General features: G+C 37.4%; 1 protein-coding gene across 4 annotated transcripts in view; it reads right to left on the reverse strand.

Moving 5' to 3' along the window:
* Positions 1 to 27386, reverse strand: part of kcnh5b (potassium voltage-gated channel, subfamily H (eag-related), member 5b) — a 207322-nt gene that overhangs the window by 32289 nt on the left and 147647 nt on the right. For all 4 annotated transcript variants that reach the window (XM_059352752.1, XM_059352749.1, XM_059352751.1 and 1 more), the window contains exon 12: positions 22588 to 22784. In XM_059352752.1, the coding sequence (XP_059208735.1) occupies positions 22588 to 22784 (197 nt within the window). The remainder of the gene's footprint in view (positions 1 to 22587; positions 22785 to 27386) is intronic.

The following is a 27386-nucleotide window of genomic DNA, read 5'->3' on the forward strand; positions in this document are numbered from 1 at the left end:
AAGTAGGCCTTTTTCAGGGAACAAGAAATGGGTTAACAACTTAACTCTATGGAGTCTTGGGCTATTTTGTCCATTTTTGAATTCTTTTCATGTCTTTGTAAGTCATTTTGTGTCTTTTTTTAGTCATTTTGTGCCTTTTGGTGTCTTTTCAAGTCATTTTGTGTCTTTTTTTAGTCATTTTGTGTCTTTTGGTGTCTTTTTAAGTCATTTTGTGTCTTTTTTTAGTCATTTTGTGTCTTTTTAAGTCATTTTGTGTCTTTTGGTGTCTTTTTTTGTCATTTTGTGTCTTTTTTTAGTCCTTTAGTCCAACATAAAATGCAATTTTGAATCTTTTTTTTACTTTCAAAACACTATCATGCTCAATAAAGAATTTTAAATGTTGCAAATGTGCATTAATTTCAGAGTACACTGAGACATTAAACTGCATCATTTTCAATTAAATTCTGGAAAAGTTGGTGTGTTCTAAAACTTTTGACCAGTAGTGTATAAACACGGGGCGCTCACATGAATTTTTCCCAGTCTGTAAGTAATTTTTCTAATTATTCTGATGGATGCAGCCCGATCTCACAATGTTAAAAAAAAGTGAAAAATCATTTGTGTATCCACCCCGCGGCGGCACTAGTTTTCTTCTGTAATCCTGCTGACGAATGGACGAACAAACCCAGCTGAGAGCCTCCCTGACCTCCCTGGTGGAGGTAATAACGTAATAAATGTGCTTCACAAGTCACAAGAGCCCAAAGTGAAATCTTTTAAGTGCTTATTTTGTAACAGCAACAGTTAAAATGACACAAAAGTTATTAAACTTTAATTAAAGTAAATGAAAAGAAGCAAATCATCACATTTTCAGAAGCTGCAGCCAGTAAATGTTTTCATGTTTTACTGGATCAATCAACTAATTTCTTAATCAACTAATTGTCTCACACAGTAAAGTCAATCACACACACACACACACACACACACACACACACACACACACACACACACACACACACACACACACACACATTCTTGTACTTCTATCTTTGTGAGGACCCTCACTGTAACTGAATTCTCTTACAAGGTTATAAAAGTTTTGGATTTTTCATTAGTTTTATTTTTTTATTTTTAAATTCAGTTAGTTTTAATGAGTTTTTAGAGTGAGTTTGCTAGTTTTAGTTTAGTATTTATTTTTTGAAATGCTTTAGTTTTAGTGTTAGTTTTTATTAGTTGTAGTTTTTTGTCATGGGGTATTTGTTGGGTGGGAGATTAAAAGAGGTCACAGTAAATTTTGCCTTTATTTCCTTTGTGAAATGAAAACGAAGGACATTTTCACTATAATTGTAGTTAGTTTTGTATCCACACAATACAGTTTCAGTTAATTATCATTATCATGTAACCTTTAACCCTGAAGTCTGAAATCTCAAAAAGAAGCCTAAAGAAGTGAGGACCGGCCGAAATGTCCTCACTTTGCAAAAATGTCCTCACTCTGTTGGTTAAAAACGTGTTCCGGTCCTCACTATGTAGGAAGTACAAGAACACACACACACACACACACGCATGCACGTCTTTTAAGAGTGTGTTAGTTTTCCTCTTTTCTGGCAACTCGTCCACAGAGAAAATCCTCCCTCGTCTTTCTTTAATGCAGCCTCGACTTCTCCAGAGAGACAAACACAGGAGCAAGAAAAAAAAAAAGGGTTACTTTTTCCTCTTAACTCCAGCGATTCATTATTTACCAGACAGGGAGGAGAAGAAGGAAATGAGACTGTGTGCATGGATGACTTGTTCTCCTCGTCCCTAATGCTCCTGCCGGCTCCCAACGCTCCAACACACACACTCAAAGTAAATGTACACACACACACATGATCACACACACTATACGATGCACATATAAGACCCTGATACGCTTCAGAGCTCACATCCCTTCAGAGAAACACACTGTAATGTATAGGTAGAGAGGCCCGGGTTTTCAATTTGAATCTGATTCAGAACTTCAGTCCACTGGTCGCTTTATTGGAAATGATATATATATACATATTGTTTCTATTTTCATGTATTACTTTAGCATTGCTACGCTACAGTGCAGCCAGAAAGTGACTAAATAAGAAACGAAAGTTCTGACTTTACTTTGAAGGTGAAAAAACCGTGTAAGAATAATGATGTACTGTCAGACTTTGAGGCCATGCATGAGGTCAGGAGCCATTGAATTTTGAAGATACATTTTGGCCTTAAAGAAAATGTGAATAAGTGAGTTTCCTTCAGCTGGTTTAGACCGAATAAACAAAGCTGCAGTAACGTACTTTGGTCAGTAGGTGGCAGTGTAATGTGTCGCTGTAGGCTTATCCTTCAGTAAACAGGAGAAGAAGAAGAGAGAAAACAACAACAAAAAGAGGTTACTGCTCGGAGAGAAAATGTAGAGAAGTCTTCAAAAATGAGATTTAACTGTGCAACTTGACTCAGTCACCAGAGTTAAATGTTAAAGTGTTTCCATCTCTTGTTTAGTACATTATAACTATTTTTCCAAAAAGACAAAAACACCTCAAGTGTGTGTAAAAACTTTTATGCACATTTTTCGAAATTTCTATAGAATTTTGGTGTTTTCATCAAGCTTTTCTTATGAGAATCTTCAAAATGTGCAGAGAAATTTGACAACTGATGCTAGACAAATCAACAAAATGACAAATATGTTGTGTGCAGCCGCCCTTTAGAACGAGACAGTACACTGCAAAAAAAAGCCAACTTGTATTTTTGGCCTAAAACAGTGATTTAAGTTGGTAAAACTTGGAAATATAAATTATTGACATTTAGGGCAATAATGTAAATAAGCACAACAAAGGAAGCCAGTTGTCTGCTCAAAAACAAGTTAGTGAGTTGTTGTTACTTATATCTTTAAGTTGGGGTTCACAACAAGGGACAATAGTTCTGATAACTCTTATTTCTTTGTTGTGAAATTCGGTCATTAGCGAAAGCTAGCGGCTAACTGATGCTAGCGGCTAACGGATGCTAGCGGCTAACTGATGCTAGCGGAGAGAGAGTAGAGAGAAAGAGTAGCCATTAGCGTATCAATGCTAACTCAAAATTGTGGTCACAACATTAGCTGACATTTCATAGCAGCGTTACAGTTACAAGTTCAAAAATCTGAATTCAGAGTTGAGCAAACTCAAAAAAAACCTTAAAATATTTAGTTTAATTGTCCAACTTAAAATTTTATCGAAGTTTGTTGCCTTGAAATTTTGAGTTCACCCAACTTTTCTTTTTTTGCAGTGTAGGAGAAACAATACTAGGAGCTGAGTTGAGGGGAATGAGGGAGGATCCTCCCCCCTCCAGAGTGCAGGTCAGAGGGGTTGTGAATATGTTAGTCCGGTCTGCCTGACCCCCTGGTCCTTCATCTGACTGGGCTTGTTACAGTCTCCGGCCTGGACCCTGGCTCTGATACCAGCAGCTGACCTGCACTGAGTCAATCCACGGTGCTGTCCGTGGTGCTGAAGGAGCAGATGGACTTTTAACTTATATATAACTTTGCTGCTACTTCTACACTGTAACCTCCCATTCTCTTCTCTTATTATTATTATTCTTAGTATCTACTGTGCCCTTTATGATGAATAGAAAATCCTGTTTTCAATGTAAATTGATATCAAAATATGCTGCAAATATTATAAGGTAGCTCCTTATGGTAAACAATCTTTAAAAGTAATCTTCTCTGCACAAAAAATGAATATGAAAAGTTTAAAAATGTAGGTTCAGTCAGTAGTCATCAGTTTGTCACAGTGAGCTGTGTTTTATGTCCTGCATCATGCACCTGGAACATAGGTCCGACATAGAAATTTGACAGGAACACACACAACGCAGCATTACTGTAGCATTTCATGCAAAATATAGACTTAAATAAACTTTATTGTCATATAAGCTACAATGACATTTATATATATATATATATATATATATATATATATAAACACACACACACACACACACACTGTATGCGTGAATGCACCCACAGCAAGTTTCTCCACACTCCTGTGCACATATTCGAGTTTATTCATTATTAAAAATCCAGCCTCAGACACACTGAACACTGGGAACAGAAGGAGAAATGTTTTGTGTTTAACTGTTTTTACGCACTTACACTCATATTAAATCCTGCTGTAATATTATGGTAATGTTTCGACCTTTAAAGGGCTGAAAACAAACAAATAGAATAAATACAATTAGTAGCTGGGGTCGTGACTCGTTTCAGTTTGTCGCCACATCTGAAGAGCTGCTTCTCTTTGTGGAGCTGCTGATGAGCGACACTCGCCAAGCTGAGCGTCAGTTTGGGACTAAAGGGAGAATGAAAGACTGTCAGGCTGAGTCTTTGGCCCTCTGAGGTGGAGACATGTGAGGAAAGCAAAATATTGAGCGCCCACAAGAATCAGCAGGGCTCAAAAGATCCCGTTTGACTTTTATTCTTCAAGGTCGCAGCCGAATGTTTTGTCTTTACACGATCAGCTCGCTTTCATTTTTACAAAACTCGACCTTGTGACAGAGCAACTGATGCCTTTTGTTGCTCCTTTGTTCTCTTTGTTTAATCATGTTGTGTCTTGTTCATTGTGGTATTAGTTTGTCTACTCCCAAACATGTCAATGCACGTTTTAAATTTACATATTTTTCAATTTACATATCACATTTTATACCTGTTTGGATTTAAGCTTCTATCAGATGGATTTACATGCAATTACATACAGACAAATTCATGATTCTTGGAGGATGAATTCTAATAAATTTTTTTGATCATCTGACTTTTTATTTAGTGTCACCTGTAACTAAAATGTCTGCTTTAATGTATGATGGGATATGGCAACAACAAATCATCATGCAACTGGAACATAGGTCCGACATAGAAATTTGACAGGAACGCAGCATTACTGTAGCATTTCATGCAAAATATAGACTTAAATAAACTTTATTGTCATTTAAGCTGCAATGACATTTTGCTGCATTGGCTCACGGTGGGTGGAGGAAACATAAATAAACTACAACTACAACAAAAGAAGGACTTTAAGCTCAAATCCCCAAAATTCACGACTAAATAAATACAAACACACTATATATTTCAGAGAAAAAAAGTAAAATATAGTCTAACGATGCAGAGCCGAGCTAAACTATCTCTAACTTTTTGTCGTGTAATAAGAAGTACATGAGGCCACAAGTATGGACACAAGCTTTGAAACTTCTTAGTATCTTGTTTTGCATTGTGGTCGGAGGAGGAGTCACCTTAAATCTGACTTTTGCAAATATCTGACTGCAGCAGAAGAGCAGGTGATGGCAAGTCAGAGGCTCAGGTCTGGTTGGAGAGATCAGCTGATCATGTGATCATGTGAGCAGTGTGTAAACACTTTGAATGGACATCTTGTTTTGTTCTCTCAAGTTCAGCCTGCAGCTCTAGTTCAGCCTTCTTTTACAATCATCCAGTTCGCCCACGGATACATTTCACATTTCTATTTTTAGCCGTGGAAAGTTGGGGCTCACCCTGCTGCCAAACGAGGCTTCAGCCTACTTTAGACCACATGACCCTCGGGCCTGGGATTAATACAGGATGTCCCAGCATGCCTGCAGCCCGGGGCTCAGTGTAATAGATACAAATATAGAAACAAAGGTTGCAAATGTGAAACATGTATTCTGATTTGTTTTTCTTCACTGTGAAGGAGAATGTCAACAGTGCTGCGAGTCGGCATCATCTGTGTGTTGGCACGAGGTAACCAGAGAATAATGAACATGTTTGAAAATGCTTTAAATGAGAAAGAGACACTGGTGGAAGAATTAGAGTCGGCTGTAGCCCCAGAGCACACAGATGGCCTGTGTGTGTGTGTGTGTGTGTGTGTGTGTGAAGTCATGAAATATACTTTGCATAGCGTGTGATGATCAGGAACAACTCTTGTACTGTTGGTACGTGATGCAGATGAGGCTTTTTTGAGAGCACACATCTGCAGACCTCAGTTTCTCCCTCTGTTGTTCTAATCCCAGATGTGAACACAAGAGACAACGATACAGAGACTTATCCGCACAAAATTATGTTTTTGGCTCTGTTTTATACACTGCAAAAACAGAAAAGTTGGGTGAACTCAAAATTTCAAGGCAACAAACTTCGATAAAATTTTAAGTTGGACAATTAAACTAAATATTTTAAATTTTGTTTTTTGAGTTTGCTCAACTCTGAATTCAGATTTTTGTCAACTCAACTGGAAGTTGTACTAATTTATAATTTTAGATTGTAATAACTTTTAATCCTTACTTCTGCTAACTTCTGCAATGTGCTGAATTGGCACGATTGTAACGTCAGCTAATGTTGCGACCACAATTTTGAGTTAGCATTGATACGCTAATGGCTACTCTTGTAGCTGTAACAAGCAGCGCCGCTAGCATCAGTTAGCCGCTAGCATCAGTTAGCCGCTAGCATCAGTTAGCCGCTAGCTTTCGCTAATGACCGAATTTCACCGCTTTCCAGCATTTCACAACAAAGAAATAAGAGTTATCAGAACTATTGTCCCTTGTTGTGAACCCCAACTTAAAGATATAAGTAACAACAACTCACCAACTTGTTTTTGAGCAGACAACTGGCTTCCTTTGTTGTGCTAACTTACATTATTGCCCTAAATGTCAATAATTTATATTTCCAAGTTTTACCAACTTAAATCACCGTTTTAGGCCAAAAAATACAAGTTGGCTTTTTTGCAGTGTACGATATCGAGGGTTTAACCTGAACTCTGAATCCCACTATTGCACCAGCAGATGAACAGATCACCAAAAAATCCACCAAAATCATAGAAAGAAACTGTAAAGACGGCACTATGGTCTAAATTGGAATTTTCTTTCACATTCTAGGATCAATCGCTGTTTTGTTACATTTCGGTTTCAGTTTGGATCGCCGTTTTGTTAAACATACTTTAAGGAGAATGTAACTGTCAAAACAGGCATTATCCTCAGAGTTTGAACATTCCGACAGTCCTTGAACGGATCAAAGGTTACAAAAGTTTTTTGAAAAAATGACCAAAACGAAGCAAAGTGTTGATATTTGTGTCAGAATCTCTTAATTCTCCATGTGTCATTTAAAATAAAGTGTTTGCACTAACCAGATCCTGTTAAAAACATTAAATTCTGCTCCTCAGAGACACTGTGAAGACATGATTGATTCTGCTGAGACCAACGGTCACGTGACAAATATTCACTGAGAATCTGTTTACACAGAGCAGAGAGGAGAGGACAGGAGAGGCTGTTTACACAGAGCAGAGAGGAGAGGACAGGAGAGGCTGTTTACACAGAGCAGATGGGAGAGGACAGGAGAGGCTGAAAACATGACAAATATGTATTCAATATGTAGAGACAACTGGGTTTTTACAACACTCGTGACACTTGTGGGCACTTATCAAAAAATTTCTAATTGCGCTTTTTCTTTTTTTATGATTTCTGTCATTCTAACTGTTATTCTACATATGTTTGAGTTGTTCCCACTTCTAGCCATGATTGTGCTGATTCTATAGAACTGCAGGACTTATAGATTTCATATGTTGCAGTGAGATATAAATATAGTAAACTTTTCAAAATACCAGTAATCTCCAGCAGATAGCCAGTGGCGTGCTGCAGAATCAGCAGCTCCAGAGGAGCCGTCCTGCAGCACATCCTGACCTCTGACCCTTCAAAATAAGTGCATCTACTGCTCCACTGACTTTGTGCTAACAAGCTGAAGAAAACAGGAGAAAAAGAACTCCTGCTCACATCCGACAGTAGGAAGAAAAAAAAACAATTAAAATAAATCAATTAAGTTGTTATTTCTGCATGTAAGACCTCACAGAGTGAGATCTAAATCTGGAGCTAATAAACGTAAACTGCCTGGATCCAAGGAGAAAAGAGCCTCCTCGATGGTATGAGGAGGAGGAGGAGGCGAAAGCAGAAACAACTTCCTGTCGGCGATCAATTAGTTATCATGTTAAACTTTGTTCCGCTGCGAGTGAGCACAGTGAGGCTGATGCTTTTGGGAAGCTTCGCCCTGAGTGAGATGCTGGTCAGCAGCCTGTTATAAAGAGCTTCTGACAACTCATTACAGCATCAGCAGCAGCTCGAGTGTGAGCCACAGAAACACTCACTGCAAAAAAAATCTGTTTAATTTACGGTAAAATACCGGCAGCTGTGGTTGCCAGAATTTCACCGTAAAAAATACAGAGAGTTTTCTACTGTAAAAATCAGCAAAAACTGTAATTTAGACTGAGTAGCGCCTTTATTTTTAGGGTGATTGTGTCCTTGTGACATTATGGTATTTCTCCATTCATTTTACATGAAAAAACTGTGTTTTCTACAGTCTAAAAGTTTTGCATTATTCCTTGATTTACGGTAATTACAAGCATCTACTACGGTGATATTACATTTTTAATTTTACGCCCTATTTCTGATGCAATTTGACAGTGTTTTACTGTAATTTTTACAAACATTTTTTACAGTGCTGGTGGAAGTACTCAGATCAGAAAGGAAATGTGATCTTCTCTAATACCTGTATTCAACCTTTAACTTTATGAAGATAAAAAGAGGAAACCTTGGATTTCTATGAACCTTACACCCACAAAAATACAACTTTCTTCTTCCTCTCCTGCTCAGTGAAGCTGCTTCAATGCACAAAAGGAAGTGTTACTTAAGTGTAGGTACACACAGACACACACACACACACACACACACACATTCTTGTACTTTGTGAGGACCCTCATTGGAACACTGAATTCCCTTGCAAGGTTATAATAGTTTTAGATTTTTCAGTAGTTTCAGTTTTAATTTTGTTGTGAATTTTTGTTTTCAAATGCAGTTAGTTTTGATCAGTTTTTAGAGTGAGTTTGATAGTTTTAGTTTAGTTTTTATTAGTTGTAGTTTTTTGTAATGGGGTATTTGTTGGGTGGGAGATTAAAAGAGGTCACAGTAAATTTTGCCTTTATTTCCTTTGTCTTATCCATCTTCATTATGTTTAAAAAAAAGTTGACAAAGACGAAAACGAAGGACATTTTCACTATAATTTTAGTTAGTTTTGTAACCAAACAATACAGTTTCAGTTAATTATCAGTATCATGTAACCTTTAACCCTTAAAACAAAGTCTGAAATCTCAAAAAAGCCTTTAAAGAAGTGAGGACCGGCCGAAATGTCCTCACTTTGCAAAAATGTCCTCACTCTGTTGGTTAAAAACGTGTTCTGGTCCTCACTATGTAGGAAGTACAAGAACACACACACACACACACACACACACACACTTTATTATCCGTAACATGAATAATCCAACAGCGGGCTGGTAAAATGGTAAAAGCCTCCCAGTCTGCAGGCTTCAGCCCTGAAGTCTGTCGCTCCCAGCACACAAGCTGTCCCAGAAAGCCAGTGCAGCATGTGAAGCCTCCCAGCAGACGCCTTTAACAGCTCCTCCTTATCCAGAAACACAGTTACCAGCCTGTTTACTTGTTTATTTAGGTTTCTAAAACTCTGCAGGGCGAGGATGAATACCCTCAAGACCAAACACGGCGAGTAAACCGCAGCCAGTTCTTCCTGGTGTGGATTCAGATCAGTTTGTCTGCAGTCGCTCCCTGCTGGCAGCGCGGCCTGGCACCAGTCTGCATCAGGAAATCACAACTCACTCGCCAAACGGAAGAATATTCTGGGTTTTATCAGGGAGGCAGGGTTATACTGTCCACCAAGAGCCTCAAGGGACAAAATCAACCTGGTCTCACAGGAATCCGTGAAATAGCCACGGATTCGCTTAACTCAAAATCCGTGGAATAGCCACGGAATCACTCAAATTTCCGTGAAACTGACACGGATTTCGCTACAATGCAAGTTAATGACTTGCATTGTCATTGTCATTATTATTCCAACATACAAAGTGATTATGTACATTCACTGAGGGAATATTTAGAAAATAAAACATATATTTCATATATTATATTTTTTCACTAAAAATAAGAAAAATGTCCATCATGTTTTTTGTTCTGACCGCTGGGACCTTGAAAGTCACATGACTTGGAACAAACCAATAGGAAAAAATATCCATGGAATAGCCACGGGATATGACTGTCATTGACTTGCATTGTAGAGAAATCTGTGTCAGTTTCACGGAAATTTGAGTGATTCCGTGCACTTTGCATGTGTTACAATAAGAAGCAGTTCCCTCTTTCTACATCCAGCACTTATAGAGCAACATGATACGTCCATACTCTCTCTTTTGGCTCAGTTTTTGGTCTCCTCCAACTCCTGAATGAAATATCTGTCTCTTTAGCTGCTAAATGCTCCTCACTGTTCACCAACTTAGTGTGGAATCCACTGAACCAGAAAGTAAATGTGCTGTAAAAACAAAAACAATGAGCTGAAAGAGGCTAAAAAGCTTGTAAAAGATGCATCATGAGCATCATAAACTCTGTATGCTGCTGCTGTGAATCTCTCATTACTCCCACATTACAGCCACATTTCTGCATATTTACTGAACTTGGCGAGTAAACTGATTGTGACTGTGATAAACAGTCATCAGCAGGTCCCCAGTGATGAGGGGGAGATTCCTACTGATGCAGAGGAAGCTGCAGCAGCTGGACGTGAGGAGAACAACAAAGAAACAGCAAATCTGCAGGTTTTTTTCCAGAGGAAATGCATCTCTTTTTAGACAGGTGAAGAGGCGTTTAACAGCCTCGGGGAAGTAGTAAAGAGAAGAGGCACACTTAGAGAGTGTTTACGTAACGGGAGCGGTTTGGTTTACACACCGAGTCTAAAAGCTGATGTGCTGCGTCACGCTGAGCTGCTGCAGCTCATCATTCTCCAACTGAAGCTGCCACTGAGACTAATGTGATGAAAGTGAGGACGTCATGTCTAGTCCCCGTTTTAAAGCCCTGATGCTTCTGTTGACATACAGTATAGAATTGAATGTGTAAAAACTGAGACTATGAAATTAACAACATGAGACAAAAACCTTCATATTTAATAAGATGCAGCAGACAAAATGAGCCAAAATGACATTCTGGTCCAAGTGTAAAGAGACAAATTCAAACCTTAGAGTAAGTGAGAGTGTCTTCGACAGAGGAATTGAGGTATATTTCTTACAAATATTTGTTAGTGTTTGATGCATTTTGTCTCAATTTAGTTACTTTTCCAACCAAAAATGTGACTTTTGTTGCACGTGCAACTGCACTTCCTGAAGTGCAATATATTTCTGTTGGAGATTCATCAAGTTTCTAGAAACCAAAGTTGCCAAATACAAAAAAATTTACTCTTGACTCTTGAGTATGAAAAAATAATAAAAATAACCATTTCGGGGTTCCGGGGGCATATTTTAATGACATTTTGTAAAGGAGAATAAAGGTTCTTGTATGTTTTATTTAAGGCACCTTATTTTGACAGTCTTCTTGTAAGTTCTGTGGTGGATTCTGTTAACACACTGTGCTCTTATTTTGAAAGCTGCATGTGTTTAGCGACAGAGAGTAAGTAGCTTTTTGTGATTAAAACAACATTAATTGCTAGCTGATGTTAGCTCGTGGCTAACGAAATGCATAATGCAGCAGTGTGTTTGAGGGCAGCTCGGTATATTCAGTTGTGTAAGTGTCAACCTTACGGCACTACATCAAGAAGTAGGAATGTTGCCAATATCACGATATGCATTTTTTTTAACCATAAAAAAAATATACCGATATTATCGTGAACGATACGATATGGCACACCCCTATCATGTGTAGTTTTTTCAGGAACTGAATTTTAATTTTAGACCAGTTCTTATTTTGAACAAGTTCTCAGTGTCCACATTAGAAGAAGTTCTTTCAAGGTGTACCTGAGATCTGGTATGTCCAGGAATGTGACTGACTCAGTAACTCAGTGACAGTTTGAGGACTGAAGCACTTTCTGTTGATGCTCTCTGTATTTCGGGCCGGACAGAAGAGCCTCATCAAAAACTCTCAACAGCCAATAACTTAAAAGACTGAAGTACCCATAAATATCACAAAATATTTATTATCCAGCTTTACTTCCAGGCCTCTTTTACATCCTAATGTGTCCTCTGAGATTTAAAGTGCAGCCTCGGCTCTCATCACTCAGCAGCATCGAGCTGCTGGCTGCGAGTCCAGACTCGACCCCTGTGACTGACATAAACAACCCATTCTACCTGCTGCAACTTTCAATTACATCTGAGAGTGTATATTAAACGTAGAGAGAGACGAGAACAAGACTGTGTGTACTGTAGCTGCAGCTCTGTAGATACTGATGGCATTCAACATGGTCTCACAGAAATCCGTGAAATAGCCACAGAATTGCTCAAATTTCCGTGAAACTGACACAGATTTCGCTACAATGCAAGTTAATGACAGTCATATCCCGTGGCTATTGGTTTGTTCCAAGTCACGTGACTTTCAAGGTCCCAGCGGTCAGAACAATAAACATGGCGGACAGTTCTCTCATTTTTAGTGAAAAAATTAATATTTTGACTTAGTTTCTGCATAAAAATGGATTTTGATCACATTTCTAGCGAGAAATATATGTTTTATTTCCTAAATATTCACTCAGTGAATGTACATAATCACTTGGTATGTTGGAATAGCCACGGGATATGTCATTAACTTGTGTTGTAGCGAAATCCGTGTCAGTTTCACGGAAATTTGAGTGATTCCGTGGCTATTCCACGGATTTTGAGTTAAGCGAAATCCGTCGCTATTTTACGGATTTCTGTGAGACCAGGTTGTATTTCTCGCTAGAAATGTGATCAAAATCCATTTTTATGCAGAAACTAAGACAAAATATTGATTTTTCACTAAAAATGAGAGAACTGTCCGCCATGTTTTTTGTTCTGATCGCCGGAACCTTGAAAGTCACATGACTTGGAATAAACCAATAGGAAAAAAATATCAATGGGATGGCCATGGGATATGACTGTCTTTAACTTGCATTGCAGCGAAATCCGTGTCAGTTTCACGGAAATTTGAGCGATTCCGTGGCTATTCCACGGATTTCTGTGAGACCATGTTCTGGCATTACATGCTCTGCTCTGCTGGGAAGAGAAACAGTCTCATCAATATGTGCATAGTTTATCATATACAGCAGCTTCAGTGATTAACCACGATGTGTTTAATGTAAAGAAAAGCTGAGCTGGTGTAAAGAAAACAATACAACTGCACTGGTTTGTAGTTTCACATAGTTTTTTTGAGAGTGTGTGTGTCAGTTTGAAAAATGTTTGCCCTTTTATTAAATTATCAGCAAAAGACAAAACAGTTTCAGTTTGACCTTTCTGATTTTGCTGATTATTTAAAAAACAAAGACAAACAGTTTGATCCTTGCTACCCCTGAAAAAAACTGTGGTTGAATGTAACCAAATACATTTACTCAAGTAATGAACAATTTTGAGGTGGTGAGGAGGTTATACTTCTGCTCCACTACATTTTGAGGCAAATATTGTACTATTTACTCCACTACATTAGTAGTGGAGTAAATAGAATTAATTAAATTATCACAGCTTTAGTTACTTTTCAGGTTGAGATTTAACATAAAAAAACACGTATTTTATATAAATTAAAGCACATAACAGTATATCAAGTCTACCTTGACTTTAAAACACTGCTTACATAAATTCATCAATAATAATAATAATCTAATAATATATTTTGAATATATAAAACAGTCTAAGTGGGATCATTCTGCATAACAAGTACTTTTACTTTTGATACCTTAAGTACATTTTGATGCTGATACTTTAACTTGCAGTGGAGTAATTTCACAGTGTGGTGTTAGTACCTTTACTGAAGTAAGACATCTGAATACATACAGTATTTTACGACTGTTTAAATACAGTTATGATGTACTTGTACTTTACTTGAGTATTTCCATTTGTGTAGCTCGACACTTCTACTTTGCTACATTTTAGAGGCAAAAATTGCAGCTTTAGTTACTTTTCAGGTGAACATCTAACATGAAAAACATGATAAATTTAAAATGATTATGCATGTTTATAAATGAAAGAAGTAGTTCAAATGAGCATTTTCTTGATTACATTAAATGCCGCTTATATAAATGCATCAATAATAATAATGCAATCATTTATTTGGAAAATATATATAGACTTTAAGTACATTTTGATGCTGATAATTTTGTAATTTTGCTTAAGTAAGTTTTGAATGCAGGACTTTTACTTGTAGTGGAGTAATTTCACAGTGTGGTATTAGTACTTTTACTGAAGTAAGAGGTCTGAAGACTTCTCCCAACACTGACTTTAACACCTAAAATGTAAACGCAACATTCACAGTTGATTAACTAAAACCTGACCTGACTTGGATCTTATTAGATCTGTATATTTGTTTCTAATTGCTCTGTCTGATTTGACTGGCAGGTTAATTAGTGAAAGTTTGAGCTGCAGTGTTTTAGAGCATGTTAACAGTTTGACCCTGTTATTTACAGTATCAGTTATTATTCACAGCATCCATCTGGTAGATTCTGCCGAGCTGCAGCAGCGGGTTCTGGGCTTCATTTTTCTAAATCAGATAAATAAAGAGATGAAACAGAAATGACTCGGGTGGTGGATTGAATTTGCACTGCGCTGCTCTCCTCAGCAGCTCGGCTCGTTACTGGACCGCTGCATCTGGAGTTCATGACGCTTCACATCCTTCAAGTCCCTGCCGCGGCTCGCTGTGTGACCATGGCAACCACAGAAACCACAGTGAGGAAAACAATACAGGAGCTGATTGTAATGGTATCTGAGTTTCCTGAATGATTGAACTGTTGAGCAGCAGAGAGCTGACAGATCAATGAAGAGAAACCAAGTGAGCAGCGAGGAGCAGCAGGTGGAGAAAAAAGACATGAAGGTTTCAAGTTTAGGCCCCGTTTACACGAGGACGCTCGCGGGTAAAACAACAAAATATTTTATCGGAAGTGCCTTTCGTTTAGACGGTGACGGCGTTTTGGGGGCTTAAAGACACAAAAATCTGAAACCACCTTCCAAAGTGGAAAAGTTAAATCCTCTCCGCCGTAGCGTGTCGTCTACACTGACAAGACACAAAACTGTGATCTGATCTGCTCACGTCACGTATGTGTTTACGTCACATACATGCTCCAGTACAGGAAATAAAGAAACGTGGGATTATTTCCATGGTGGGACCTTCAAGCTGCTCTGGCAGCTCTAATAAACTTACAGGAGTCTTTCCACCAAATGTCCAGGATATGTACAGATAGTATTAGTGAACAGAGAAGGATCTGGAATTACCTCCATCACATTCTGGATGTAGCAATTGGTTGGAGGCGAGCCAGACGGCTGTGAACGAGACCTGGGAGATCTAGTGATGGTGGAGAACTTTGTGGAAGGAGTAGCTGATGAAAATGTGTGGCGTGAAAACTTCTGCATGCCCAAAGATGCTCTTATCGCTTTAAGTGATGCCGCCTGGCTGCATACAATCGAATTTCACACACTTTTGCGTCCACGTATGCAGCAGATTTCCTCCCGAAAACGCTCGTCTAAACGAGGAATAAAAAGTGAAGACGCGACGCCACTTTTGCGTCTTCTGTTCAGACCGTCCTCGTGTAAACGGAGCCTAAGGCTGTTGAGAGGGACAATAAAACGTGCAGCTGCAGCAGCAGCAGCAGAGCTGGGACCTGCTGTTCAGAGCATCGTTCATGTACCCTCGCTGCAGGGCCCAGAACGTTGAGAAGATGAAGAGCATGATAGAGGAAAACTGGGCTCGGGTGCGCTATCTGCCCAGAGAGAATCAGGATCACTCTGCAAAGTCCCAGTGAGAGAGAAGAGGAGGAGGAACCTTGAGCCAAAATCCATGAAGCAATCACCTAAATGATGAGGCAGAGGAGCCTATCTGCAAGGTTGTGAGGATACATTGAACAGAAAAGGGTAGTGTTTTATCCTAATGAACGCCGACCACCACTGATTTGAAAAGAAGCGTGATTTCTAAAAGCTCCTCCTCAAACACAAACGAGCATCTCGCCTCTGAGAAGAAGAGATAAGCTGAGAGAGAGGCTGAGAATGGGAAAGTGCTGATGCAGGCAGACTGGTGCACAGCCATTATTGCAGGAGTGACAGGACGGGTTAGAGCTGACACACATCCTGGTCTCTTAGAGTCCCACAGGCCGTGTCTCAGCTCCTGCTGGAACCTGTTTATCTTCATCACGGAGGCTCCAGCAGCTGTCGCACATCACGGGAACAAAAGGGCTAACAGAGGAGAGGAGCCCTGCCCACGCCGCTGTTTCTGTCCCGTGTTTACATGAGGGGGACACAGGGTCAGATTTATGCTGTACACAGCAAGAAAAGTGTCCATCTAAACAATTAACTCAGCTTTAAAAGTGTCTGCCAGAGACGCGGAGTGATTTCTCTTCTTCCCTGAGCTGCTGAAGCTTGTTTAACCCTTTGATGCACAACATGGGTCTAAAGTGACCCGGCAGAGTTTTTATATTCTATATCTTTGCAATAAATTATTTTCGTCATTCAGTATTACAGGTTTTCCTCAATTAGTTTGTTTTTGATCATCATGCATCCTAATTTTTATGTTTCCCTTATGAATTTTTGAATAAAATCCTTTTTTGTGTCACTACCCTTCTAATCCACAACATGGGTCAAAAATGACCCATATCCAGCTAAGTAGCTTGCTAAGCTAACTACTTAGCTAACTTCTTGGCTAAGTATTTAGCTTAGCAAGCTACTTAGCCGAGTAGTTAGCTATGTAATAATACAAAAACTTTTTTTCTTCATAAAGTATGAGAGGCAAAATGGAAATAATGATCTGTTGTTATCAAAAACAAGATATTTAAAGAATACTTGGGATATTCAATCATAAAATAAGTTTATATCAAAAGATGGAGCACAGAAACACACAGCAAGCATTAAATAACATGGGGAATGAATGCGGGTCATTTTAGACCCATGTTGTGCATTAGAAGGGGTGTTAATATGTTGTGCATCAAAGGGTTAAAGGTGTTTGGATGAATCAGGGCTCATTCTATAGAAGCAGGTGGACCTGCCGAGCCGTGATGGAGGGAGATTGCATTTAAAACAAGAGCCATTATCTCATCCTAATGGTAGTTTTACTTTTTAACTCATTTTAAAGCTTCACTTAGCAGGTTTGTGTGCAAACTGCTGCTGTGTAATCAGCCCAAATCACACGCTGGGGACGCAATGCAAATGAGCATCCTGTCCTTTCTCATTCAGAGGTGTTCTTCTGCAGGATAAATCTTCTAACCACAGCTAAAGTTCTCTCAGTAGTTGGTGAAGCCAGTCACAAGCAAACTCACAGAACATTGAAACTGTTTCTCACATCTTCGCAGAGAGTTGCCTGAAATAATGAGAAGACAACACTGATGATGTTTTAACTCTCTGAACGCAAACAAGATGTTACAGCAATTTATTGCTCTTTTTACATTCTCCTCTCTGTGTCCTTGTATTTCACTGCAATATACAAAGTCTAAATAAATCTATGAGTCCTGCAGCTCTATGAATCAACCAATCATGGCTGGAAGAACAACTTAAACATGTCTTTGTGCAGAATAACACAGTTAGAATGACAGAAATCAGAAAAAAAAAGTTTAATTTCTTTGATAAATTACCTTTTTTTAAATTGGAATAAATTGTATTTTATATATAAACACTTTCCAAGTGCCCACAAGTGTCACAAATGTGTGAAAAAAAAATGTGTCCCCACATGCTTTACATATTGAAGTGTTATCATGTTTCCAGCCTCTCCTGTCCTCTCCTCTCAGCTCTGTGTAAACAGCCTCTCCTGTCCTCTCCTCTCTGCTCTGTGTAAACAGATTCTCAGTGAATATTTGTCACGTGACCGTTGGTCTCAGCAGAATCAATCATGTCTTCACAGTGTCTCTGAGGAGCAGAATTTAATGTTTTTAACAGGATCTGTTTAGTGCAAACACTTTATTTTAAATGACACATGTAGAATAAAGAGATTCTGACACAAATATCAACATTTTCAGCTTCGTCTTGGTCACTTTTTTAATGTTTGTAACCTATCAAACACTCAAGGACTTTCAGAAAGTTTCAAATTTAGATGACAATGCCTGTTTCTTTCCACTATAAACTGCATATTTTGGTGAAAACATACTTTAGGGATTCAGAGGGTTAGAAGTTCGATAGCTTCCTACAATTTTTTAGAAAGGAACAATGTGTCACAGTAAATGAAAGGCGTTTTAGTGTGTTTTAGTCGCTGCACATGTAAAAGTGAGGAACTTGTCTACAGGCAAGTTTGCAACTCAACATATACAGTATATGATATGATAAATTAACTTTTCCTCGGGTTTAACTGGAGTGCCAAGATTAGTTCTAAATTGCGAAGCTATTTCCAGGAAACAGGAAATTACAGGCTGGTGAATATAAGTGATACCCATAAAGTTTGCAACATGACTAAAGAGAACAGATGCAATCTGTGCTGACTGAGTCGCATTTGGATAATTTCCTTTATGCAAAAGCGATCAATATTTATATGTGCTTTACTTCAATATATGTCCGCTGTGGCCAAAGAGATGGAGTCAAATCAATGTCCATTCACAGTTAGTGCGCTGCAAATGTCTGAATGAGGAGCAGATAATCTCCACGCAGCAGATCTGGACGTAAACATGTTTACCCATGCTCATACACATTATACACACACACACACACACACACACACACACACACATACACACACACACACACACACACACACACACATTATACACACACATACACACACACATATATAGTGCACATTGCATATATACATTTTTTCCATGATTGTATATGTATGTATATATATATATATATATATACATATATATGTATGTATATATATATATGTATATACATATATACATATATATGTGTATATATATATATATGTGTATATATATGTATATACATATATATGTATATATATATGTATATATATGTGTATATATATATATATACACACACATATATATATATATATATATATATATATATATATATACAGTCATGGAAAAAATTTATATATGTAAAGAGTTCAATTTAAGAGCTGATATCTAGATCTAGATACCTTGATATTAACCAAAATCATTATCAAGATAACCATGGAAAATAAACAAACATATATATATATATATATATATATATATATATATATATATATATATATATATATGAAAAGCTGGGAAGTCATGGAAAATGTTTTAATTAAAAGTTCAAAGTCAAAGAAAGCAACAAGAGCAGCAAAGAGTAAAGTAAAACGTATAATTGTGCATTGGTGTTCAGAAGATGCATGCATTCAGTGACATGCAACTTTGATGTTGGGCTGGAAAATAAAATAATTGCATCAATAAATTATAATAAACTTCAGCTCTGAGTTGAGAGACTGCCTGCTAGGACGTCAGGAAGAACCGGCAAAAGGGCACAGGACATAATGAGGCAACCGGTATCATATGTATAATTGATTGTGTTCAAGGCGCGCAGAGAAAAAAAGAGTTATTGAGCTGCGAGAACATAAAGACGAGCAGGAGAGAGGAAGGAAAACAGGAGCAAATGTCAGGTCAGATTATGGTTTGTGTGCCCACGTTTGTACTTTTATACTCTTCTCATTAAGGTAAATAAATGAATCCCCAATGAATTAAAAGTATGATTTTCCCTCATCTGTTGTCTAATAAAGTCTGGGTTCATTTTCTCACACACATTGTTGGCTGATTGAGGCACTTTGCGGTTTGGATGGACGTTTAAATCTCCTGTTTGAATCATCAGTAAAACAAATAAACAGCTGTGTTCGAAACCATTTGCTCCTTTGATAATCAGTGAAAGATACAAGATGTGGACATAGAAACTAAATGGGAGAATTCAACTATGATTCCCAAAGAGCAGTTCAGAGCTGAAGATCTTGTACACTGCAAAAAAATAAAAGTTTCAAGGCAACAAACGTCCATAAAATTTTAAGTTGGACAATTAAACTAAATATTTTAAGTTTTGTTTTTAAGTCTGCTCAACTCTGAATTCAGATTTTTGTCAACTCAACTGTAAGTTGTACTAATTTATAATTTTACATTGTAATAACTTTTAATCCTTACTTCTGCTAAATTCTGCAATGTGCTGAATTGACGCCGCTATGACATGTCAGCTAATGTTGCGACCACAATTTTGAGATAGCATTGATACGCTAATGGCTACTCTTGTAGCTGTAACAAGCAGCGCCGCTAGCATCAGTTAGCCGCTAGTTTTGTCGCTAATGACTGAATTTCACCGTTTCCCGCATTTCACAACAAAGAAATAAGAGTTATCAGAACTATTGTCCCTTGTTGTGAACCCCAACTTAAAGATATAAGTAACAACAACTCACCAACTTGTTTTTGAGCAGACAACTGGCTTCCTTTGTTGTGCTAACTTACATTATTGCCCTAAATGTCAATGATTTATATTTCCAAGTTTTACCAACTTAAATCACTGTTTTAGGCCAAAAAATACAAGTTGCCTTTCTTGCAGTGTAGTGAGTAAACCTGACGAAACATTCAGCAGTTTGCTTCAGTTCACATTTGGATTTTAGTTGAATTCAATGATTATAGTGCAGCATTTCCCCCCCAACTGCATCAACAAGACATTGTGAATTCACCACAGCTCTGACTTAAACCTCTAACCAGCTTCTTCTTCTTCACACAACAGAAACTAAAGCTCAGTGATATTGAAACACACTCTGCAAGAGTTCACCTCTGGTCTCACATTAACACTTGATTTTCTTCTAACAATTGATTTGCAAATAACAAATAACAGCTAAACAGAAATAAACAATCCAATCAAACCCTCTGATTGGCCCGGTGGGGGTCACAGCGGCTAAAAATCTGAATGGGAAAGTGACCAGACTCATATGCCAGAACAAATTTAAATGAGCTTGTCACATTCGTTTGGTTTCCAGACTATAAACTGTCAAAAAGCAACAGAAAATATTCGCCATAAAGGCCGTTTAGAAGTGAAGCAACTTCACTACTTGGAAACCAACTAACCAGACATCTATCTGCAGAAACAATAACACACTCAAACCATTCTCCTCTTTTTGTTTAGTCCATGATTATGTAATGATGTGATTCAATTGAAGCTGGTAAAGAAAAATAAAAAAAAATGCAAACAGTTTGCATTGTGGAAATCTTATCAAACCAGCATGTCTTTGTATAAATTTTAAATTTAAATAGCCATTCCAGGTAAGGATATTTTATTCAAGCCATCAAATCCGCCCACACAGAAAACAATGTAGGAGAAAGTCCAAGAGACAAAAGAGACAAAAGTGCCATTCAGACTGAACATCAGGCTGAAAACAATGATGTGATTTGTGAAATTAAAGGTCTGTGTACTAGTATACCATATCAACCCGCTCTCACAAATCTGTGTACAAATAAAACGACTTAACACTTTCAAATCAAATGCAATGCAGACAGCAAGATCCGATTTTGCACGCATATGATACGCACAGGAGCGTTTCTAAAAATAGTGAGCCCTCCAAGTTGCAGGACATCGTAAGGTTCGCTGTTGTAAGGAAAAAAGCTCCAGTTTGGTTGAATTTATGCTCCGTCAGCACTTCTCTAGGTTTAGGACAGAAAAGGTCCTGGCTTTGGTTCTAAAAGACGGTTTAAAGAGGAAATAAATGATTTAAATGCTGGAAGTGAAGTAGTGAGGAGGACAACATGACTACAGGAAGTGACATAGTTCAGTTAAAACGTGATGCAGAAGTTAAGTGATGTTTCGAATTACATGCTGCACTTTTTTTTTTTTTTTTACATGGGACTCCTACGCCGTTGTCCTGCTCTCATTTAACGTCTTTTTTTGTAATTTTTAGTAATTTATTCTCTTTTTTTTGTCCATTCAAGTCTTTTTTGTCATTAAGTGTCTTTTTTGGTATTTTGTGTCTCTTTTTGGTATTTTTAACATCTATTTTTGTCATTTTACATCTTTTTGGGGTCATTTTGGGTGTTTTTTTAGTTCATTTTATGTCTTTTTTTTTACATCTCCTGGATGAAAATCCTGGGTTCGTTTGACCTATCCGCCTCCAACTTTTGTGTAACTTTTGTGCTTTATACTCCGTCTTACCATCATTCACAATTACTAATCAAATCAAATCAACTTTATTTATATAGCCCGTTAAGACAGCGTTAGCTGATACAAAGTGCTGTACATGGCAGGACAGACCAACAATAAAAACAATAAAAACAAAGAACAAGCAAAAACAACTAAAACAAAGCGAGTCTCATGCTGGGTAAAACAAAAAACAGGAAATAAAAGTGGGTTTTAAAATTAATCTCAATTTTAAAATTAATCTTAATTTTAAAAAACCACAAAGAACAAATAAAAACAAAAAATAAAACAGAGCAAAGGCTCATGTTGAGTTAAAAGCCAGTGAATAAAAATGGGTTTTAAGATTCCTTTTAAAAAAATACTACGGTCACTAGAGGGAGCAACTTACTCCAAACGGAGACATGGGTCGTAAAATAGATTTTGACGTTTGCATTGCGCGTAATTAGAAGGTCTAAAGTCATATGATCTGTATGCAGATTCGAGAAAATGGGCTGACCGTATAGACACAAATAGAATATTTGTGTAACATTTCTTAGGTCTGTGTGTGTGTGTGTGTGTGTGTGTGTGTGTGTGTGTGCCTTACCCTCTTGCGCAGGTTGCAGGTGAGGATGAGGTTTCTGGAGAAGGAGTTGGCGAAGGCGGTGTAGAACTCCAGCACCTTGAGCAAGGCTTCCCTCTTGATCACATGCAGGTCGCAGTACGTTAGCGCTCTGACATTAGCGCACGCGTGAGCTAGCGTGGTCTCCTTCCAGAACACGTCACCGAACACGTCACCTTTACCTGAGGACAGTGGTGGAAAGTAACAAAGTACATTTACTCAACATTTACTCTACTTAAGTACAATTTTGACTTACTTGTACTTTACTTGAGTATTTCCATTTTATGTAACTTTATACTTCTACTCCACTACATTTTAGAGGCAAATATTGTACTTTTTACTCCACTACATTCAGCTGACAGCTTTAGTTACTTTACAGGTCGAGATTTAACATAAAAAAATACATTTAAAGTGATTTGACTTGTTGTTTTTTAATTAAACCTTGTAACAGTATATTAAATAGTTAAAACGATCCCTAACTAGATCAAATTACATGCAGCTTACATAAATACATCATAATATTAATCCAATAATATACTTGATATATATAAAACAATCTGAGTGGGTCCATTCTGCATAATGAGTACTTTTACTTTTGATACTTTAAGTACATTTTGATGTTGATACTTTTGTACTTTTACTTCAGTAAGTTTTGAATGCAGGACTTTTACTTGTAGTGGAGTAATTTCACAGTGTGGTATTAGTACTTTTACTTAAGTAAGGGATCTCAATACTTTTCCCACCACTGCCTGAGGACACGAGGGTTTTAATTATTGATAACGCTGACACCACCTCAGGTTGAACAAATGATACAAACAAACAGAATATAGACAGAAAGAAGAATATGGATCACAGGTCAGCTGTTTCTGAAGTTATGAAGTGTGATGCAGCTATCAGAAAGGTGTTTCAGGTGCTTTTACATGATATAATGAGCAATTACTTTGCAGAATTATGAGGCCTTCACACATAATTGACTCCTCAGTCTGATAAGAAGCATAACACGAGTATATCGAGTCGATTTGGAGCGCTGCTCTGGATATAACTGTTGTTAGTGAGCAGTGAGAAGCCTTAGTCTCATCAGCTCATTTTTAAAAGATATATTTTTATACCCTAATGACATGTTTGTCCTCATATATTGTGACAGCTACAAGGCCACAGAAGAAGACATGCAGACAGGAGTATTAAAGCCACAGCAGCTACTAATTGAGAGAAGAAGTCTGACAAAGAAAGTATGACAGTAAAATATATATCTTTTTTAGTTTTTAGAGGGCTGGAAATGACATTTAGAGGAAATGAGAGGGAAGTAGAGTCTTCTGTTGTGGACAAACACATCACATCATACCGACTGTCAATTTAGCTTTTGTAATGTTAGAATATCAGGAGAAAAAGGCAATTAATGTGACGTTAATAAACTACAGGTGGTACTAATGAGCAGCATGTTGTCATACTGGAGCTGAACTCAGTGTTTTTTTGTTCCACACAGGACACGAACATCCATCTCCTGAGTAACTTGTTGGACTCATCAATCCTCATCAAGCTTTGTGATACTTACACTACCGGTCAAAAGTTTTAGAACACCCCAATTTTTCCAGTTTTTTATTGAAATTCAAGCAGTTCAAGTCAAATGAACAGCTTGAAAGGGTACAAAGGTAAGTGGTGAACTGCCAGAGGTAAATAAAAAAAGGTAAGCTTAACCAAAACTGAAAAATAACGTACATTTCAGAATTATACAAGTAGGCATTTTTTCAGGAAACAAGAAGTGGGTTAACAACTTAACTCTATGGAGTCTCGGGCTATTTTGTCCATTTTTTAATTCTTTTCATGTCTCATTTTGTGTCTTTTTTTTTAGTAATTTTGTGTCTTTTTGTGTCTTTTTTTTGGTCATTTTGTGTCTTTTTTTAGTCCTTTAGTGCAACATAAAATGTGATTTTGAATCTTTTTTTTACTTTCAAAACACTATCATGCTCAATAAAGAATTTTAAATGTTGCAAATGTGCATTAATTTCAGAGTACACTGAGACATTAAACTGCATCATTTTCAATTAAATTCTGGAAAAGTTGGTGTGTTCTAAAACTTTTGACCGGTAGTGTATATCCTGACATTAAATGATTAAATTATGATGAAGATTAAAGGGAATAAATCATTTTTTTAACTTCAAATGAGAGATCATCTATTATGGTCTTACTTAAATTATGGCAGTATTTATATTACAAATGCAAACAGCATCTACAAGTGCTAGAACAGACAACTATATCATGGCAGGTGTATTGTTGGCCTATAAATGCATGATATCACATGTGAAGATATTTGGCTGAGCACGGCTGTAGAAATGTTGCTCTCTTTCTCCTCACATCTGCTCAGAACTGTAAACGCTGACTCCAGCAACCTGCATGTTTACTGCTGGACACAGTTATTGTTCTTCTTCATGCAGGTCGGGTCAGTTCAGCACCGTGAGCAGCTCACACCGAGTCAAATATAGGCAAGATTTACCAAAAATAATGTTGTACACTGCAAAAAAAGAAAAGTTGGGTGAACTCAAAATTTCAAGGCAACAAACTTCGATAAAATTTTAAGTTGGACAATTAAACTAAATATTTTAAGTTTTGTTTTTGAGTTTGCTCAACTCCGAATTTCTCTGGCACGATTGTAAAGCCGCTATGAAATGTCAGCTAATGTTGTGACCACAATTTTGAGTTAGCATTGATACGCTAATGGCTACTCTTGTAGCTGTAACAAGCAGCGCCGCTAGCATCAGTTAGCTGCTAGCATCAGTTAGCCGCTAGCTTTCGCTAATGAATTTCACCTTTTTCCCGCATTTCACAACAAAGAAATAAGAGTTATCAGAACTATTGTCCCTTGTTGTGAACCCCAACTTAAAGATATAAGTAACAACAACTCACCAACTTGTTTTTGAGCAGACAACTGGCTTCCTTTGTTGTGCTAACTTACATTATTGCCCTAAATGTCAGTAAAAAATTTTTCCAAGTTTTACCAAATTAAATCACTGTTTTAGGCCAAAAAATACAAGTTGGCTTTTTTGCAGTGTATCTGTGCAAAAAAATCCAAATTGAGCATTAAAACCTGCAGAGTGAATGCAGTCTAAAAGTCTGAATCATTAAAAGCTGCTTGTACAGACAACAGTATACAGATGTTTTATCAGTCTGGATCTAGAGTACACATCTGCATCTCTGCATAAACCACAGCCCTCCTCTCTTTTTCTGTCCTTAGCAACTGTTTTACCTGGCCAAGTCCTTCCTTAGCAACCAGAGCAGCTGATTTCACCACAAACACAATCAGACCTTGCTGCTACAAAATGACAAGTAACAGGTTCAGTCACAGTGATCCCATCAGGTTCAGATCCAACATAATCCAAGAGGAATGGAAAGGAGAAAACATGGAAAAGAAAAAATACTCTAAAAAGAGTGATGTTGCAGCCTCACCCTGAGATAAAAACAGCCCGCTGTGCTGTAACGTAATTCAAAAAGAGAAGTGGCAGCACAACTGAGAATGAAAATACAGGTGGTGTCGTGTAAAGAGAGAGCAAACTGGATTAAGAGGCAGATTGTCCAATGATGGATTCATTCATCTGCTTTAGCTGCTGGAGGTTTGGCAGCAGTTTCTTTGGAGAGCTGTCAGTCAAAGTGAACACCGCTCGGATGAAAACGGATCAGGACAACATGAAAACATTTTCTGAGCAAAAACACATCACAAAAAACTATTTAAAATTTGTGTCGCAGTGGTGCAGCTTGTGTCTGTCGATCAAACAGTGTGACCTTAACATGTTCATATTTCAATTAAATAAAATAGCTAGTGGGCTCAGTTTTATATGCATGTGCAGTAGTTTTATATATATATATATATATATATACACACACTACCGGTCAAAAGTTTTAGAACACCCCAATTTTTCCAGTTTTTTATTGAAATTCAAGCAGTTCAAGTCAAATGAACAGCTTGAAAGGGTACAAAGGTAAGTGGTGAACTGCCAGAGGTAAATAAAAAAAGGTAAGCTTAACCAAAACTGAAAAATAATGTACATTTCAAAATTATACTAGTAGGCCTTTTTCAGGGAACAAGAAGTGGGTTAACAACTTAACTCTATGGACTCTCGGGCTATTTTGTCCATTTTTGAATTCTTTTCATGTCTTTGTAAGTCATTTTGTGTCTTTTTTGGTCATTTTGTGACTTTTAGTGTCTTTTTTTAGTAATTTTGTGTCTTTTGGTGTCTTTTTTAGTCATTTTGTGTCTTTTTTTAGTCCTTTAGTCCAACATAAAATGTGATTTTTAATCTTTTTTTTACTTTCAAAACACTATCATGCTCAATAAAGAATTTTAAATGTTGCAAATGTGCATTAATTTCAGAGTACACTGAGACATTAAACTGCATCATTTTCAATTAAATTCTGGAAAAGTTGGTGTGTTCTAAAACTTTTGACCAGTAGCGTATATATATATTTTTCAAAGATACCGTATGAAATACCGTAGATATCTAAATGAGGTCCCCATGTCTCTCTGTTTGGTGGTAGAACCACATGGATTTCTTCCAGCTAATCAGCAAAGATCAGGCTACATCACAGACAGTGACACCATGACATCTGACCAATCAGTATGATAATAATATAATAATATTAACTTTATTGAGCTTGACCTCCAATTTTAAAATTAAAAAGTTTAGAAAAAAAATCTGAAAGAAACAGTCGTACAAACTACACACATAAATTACTAGATTAAAGTGGCAAATCTACAAGAAAAAAATTGCAGATTTCAGAGATTTAAAGTGGAA

This window comes from Centropristis striata, chromosome 16 (genome assembly GCF_030273125.1).
Source record: "Centropristis striata isolate RG_2023a ecotype Rhode Island chromosome 16, C.striata_1.0, whole genome shotgun sequence".
NCBI classification, from domain to species: Eukaryota; Metazoa; Chordata; class Actinopteri; order Perciformes; family Serranidae; genus Centropristis; species Centropristis striata.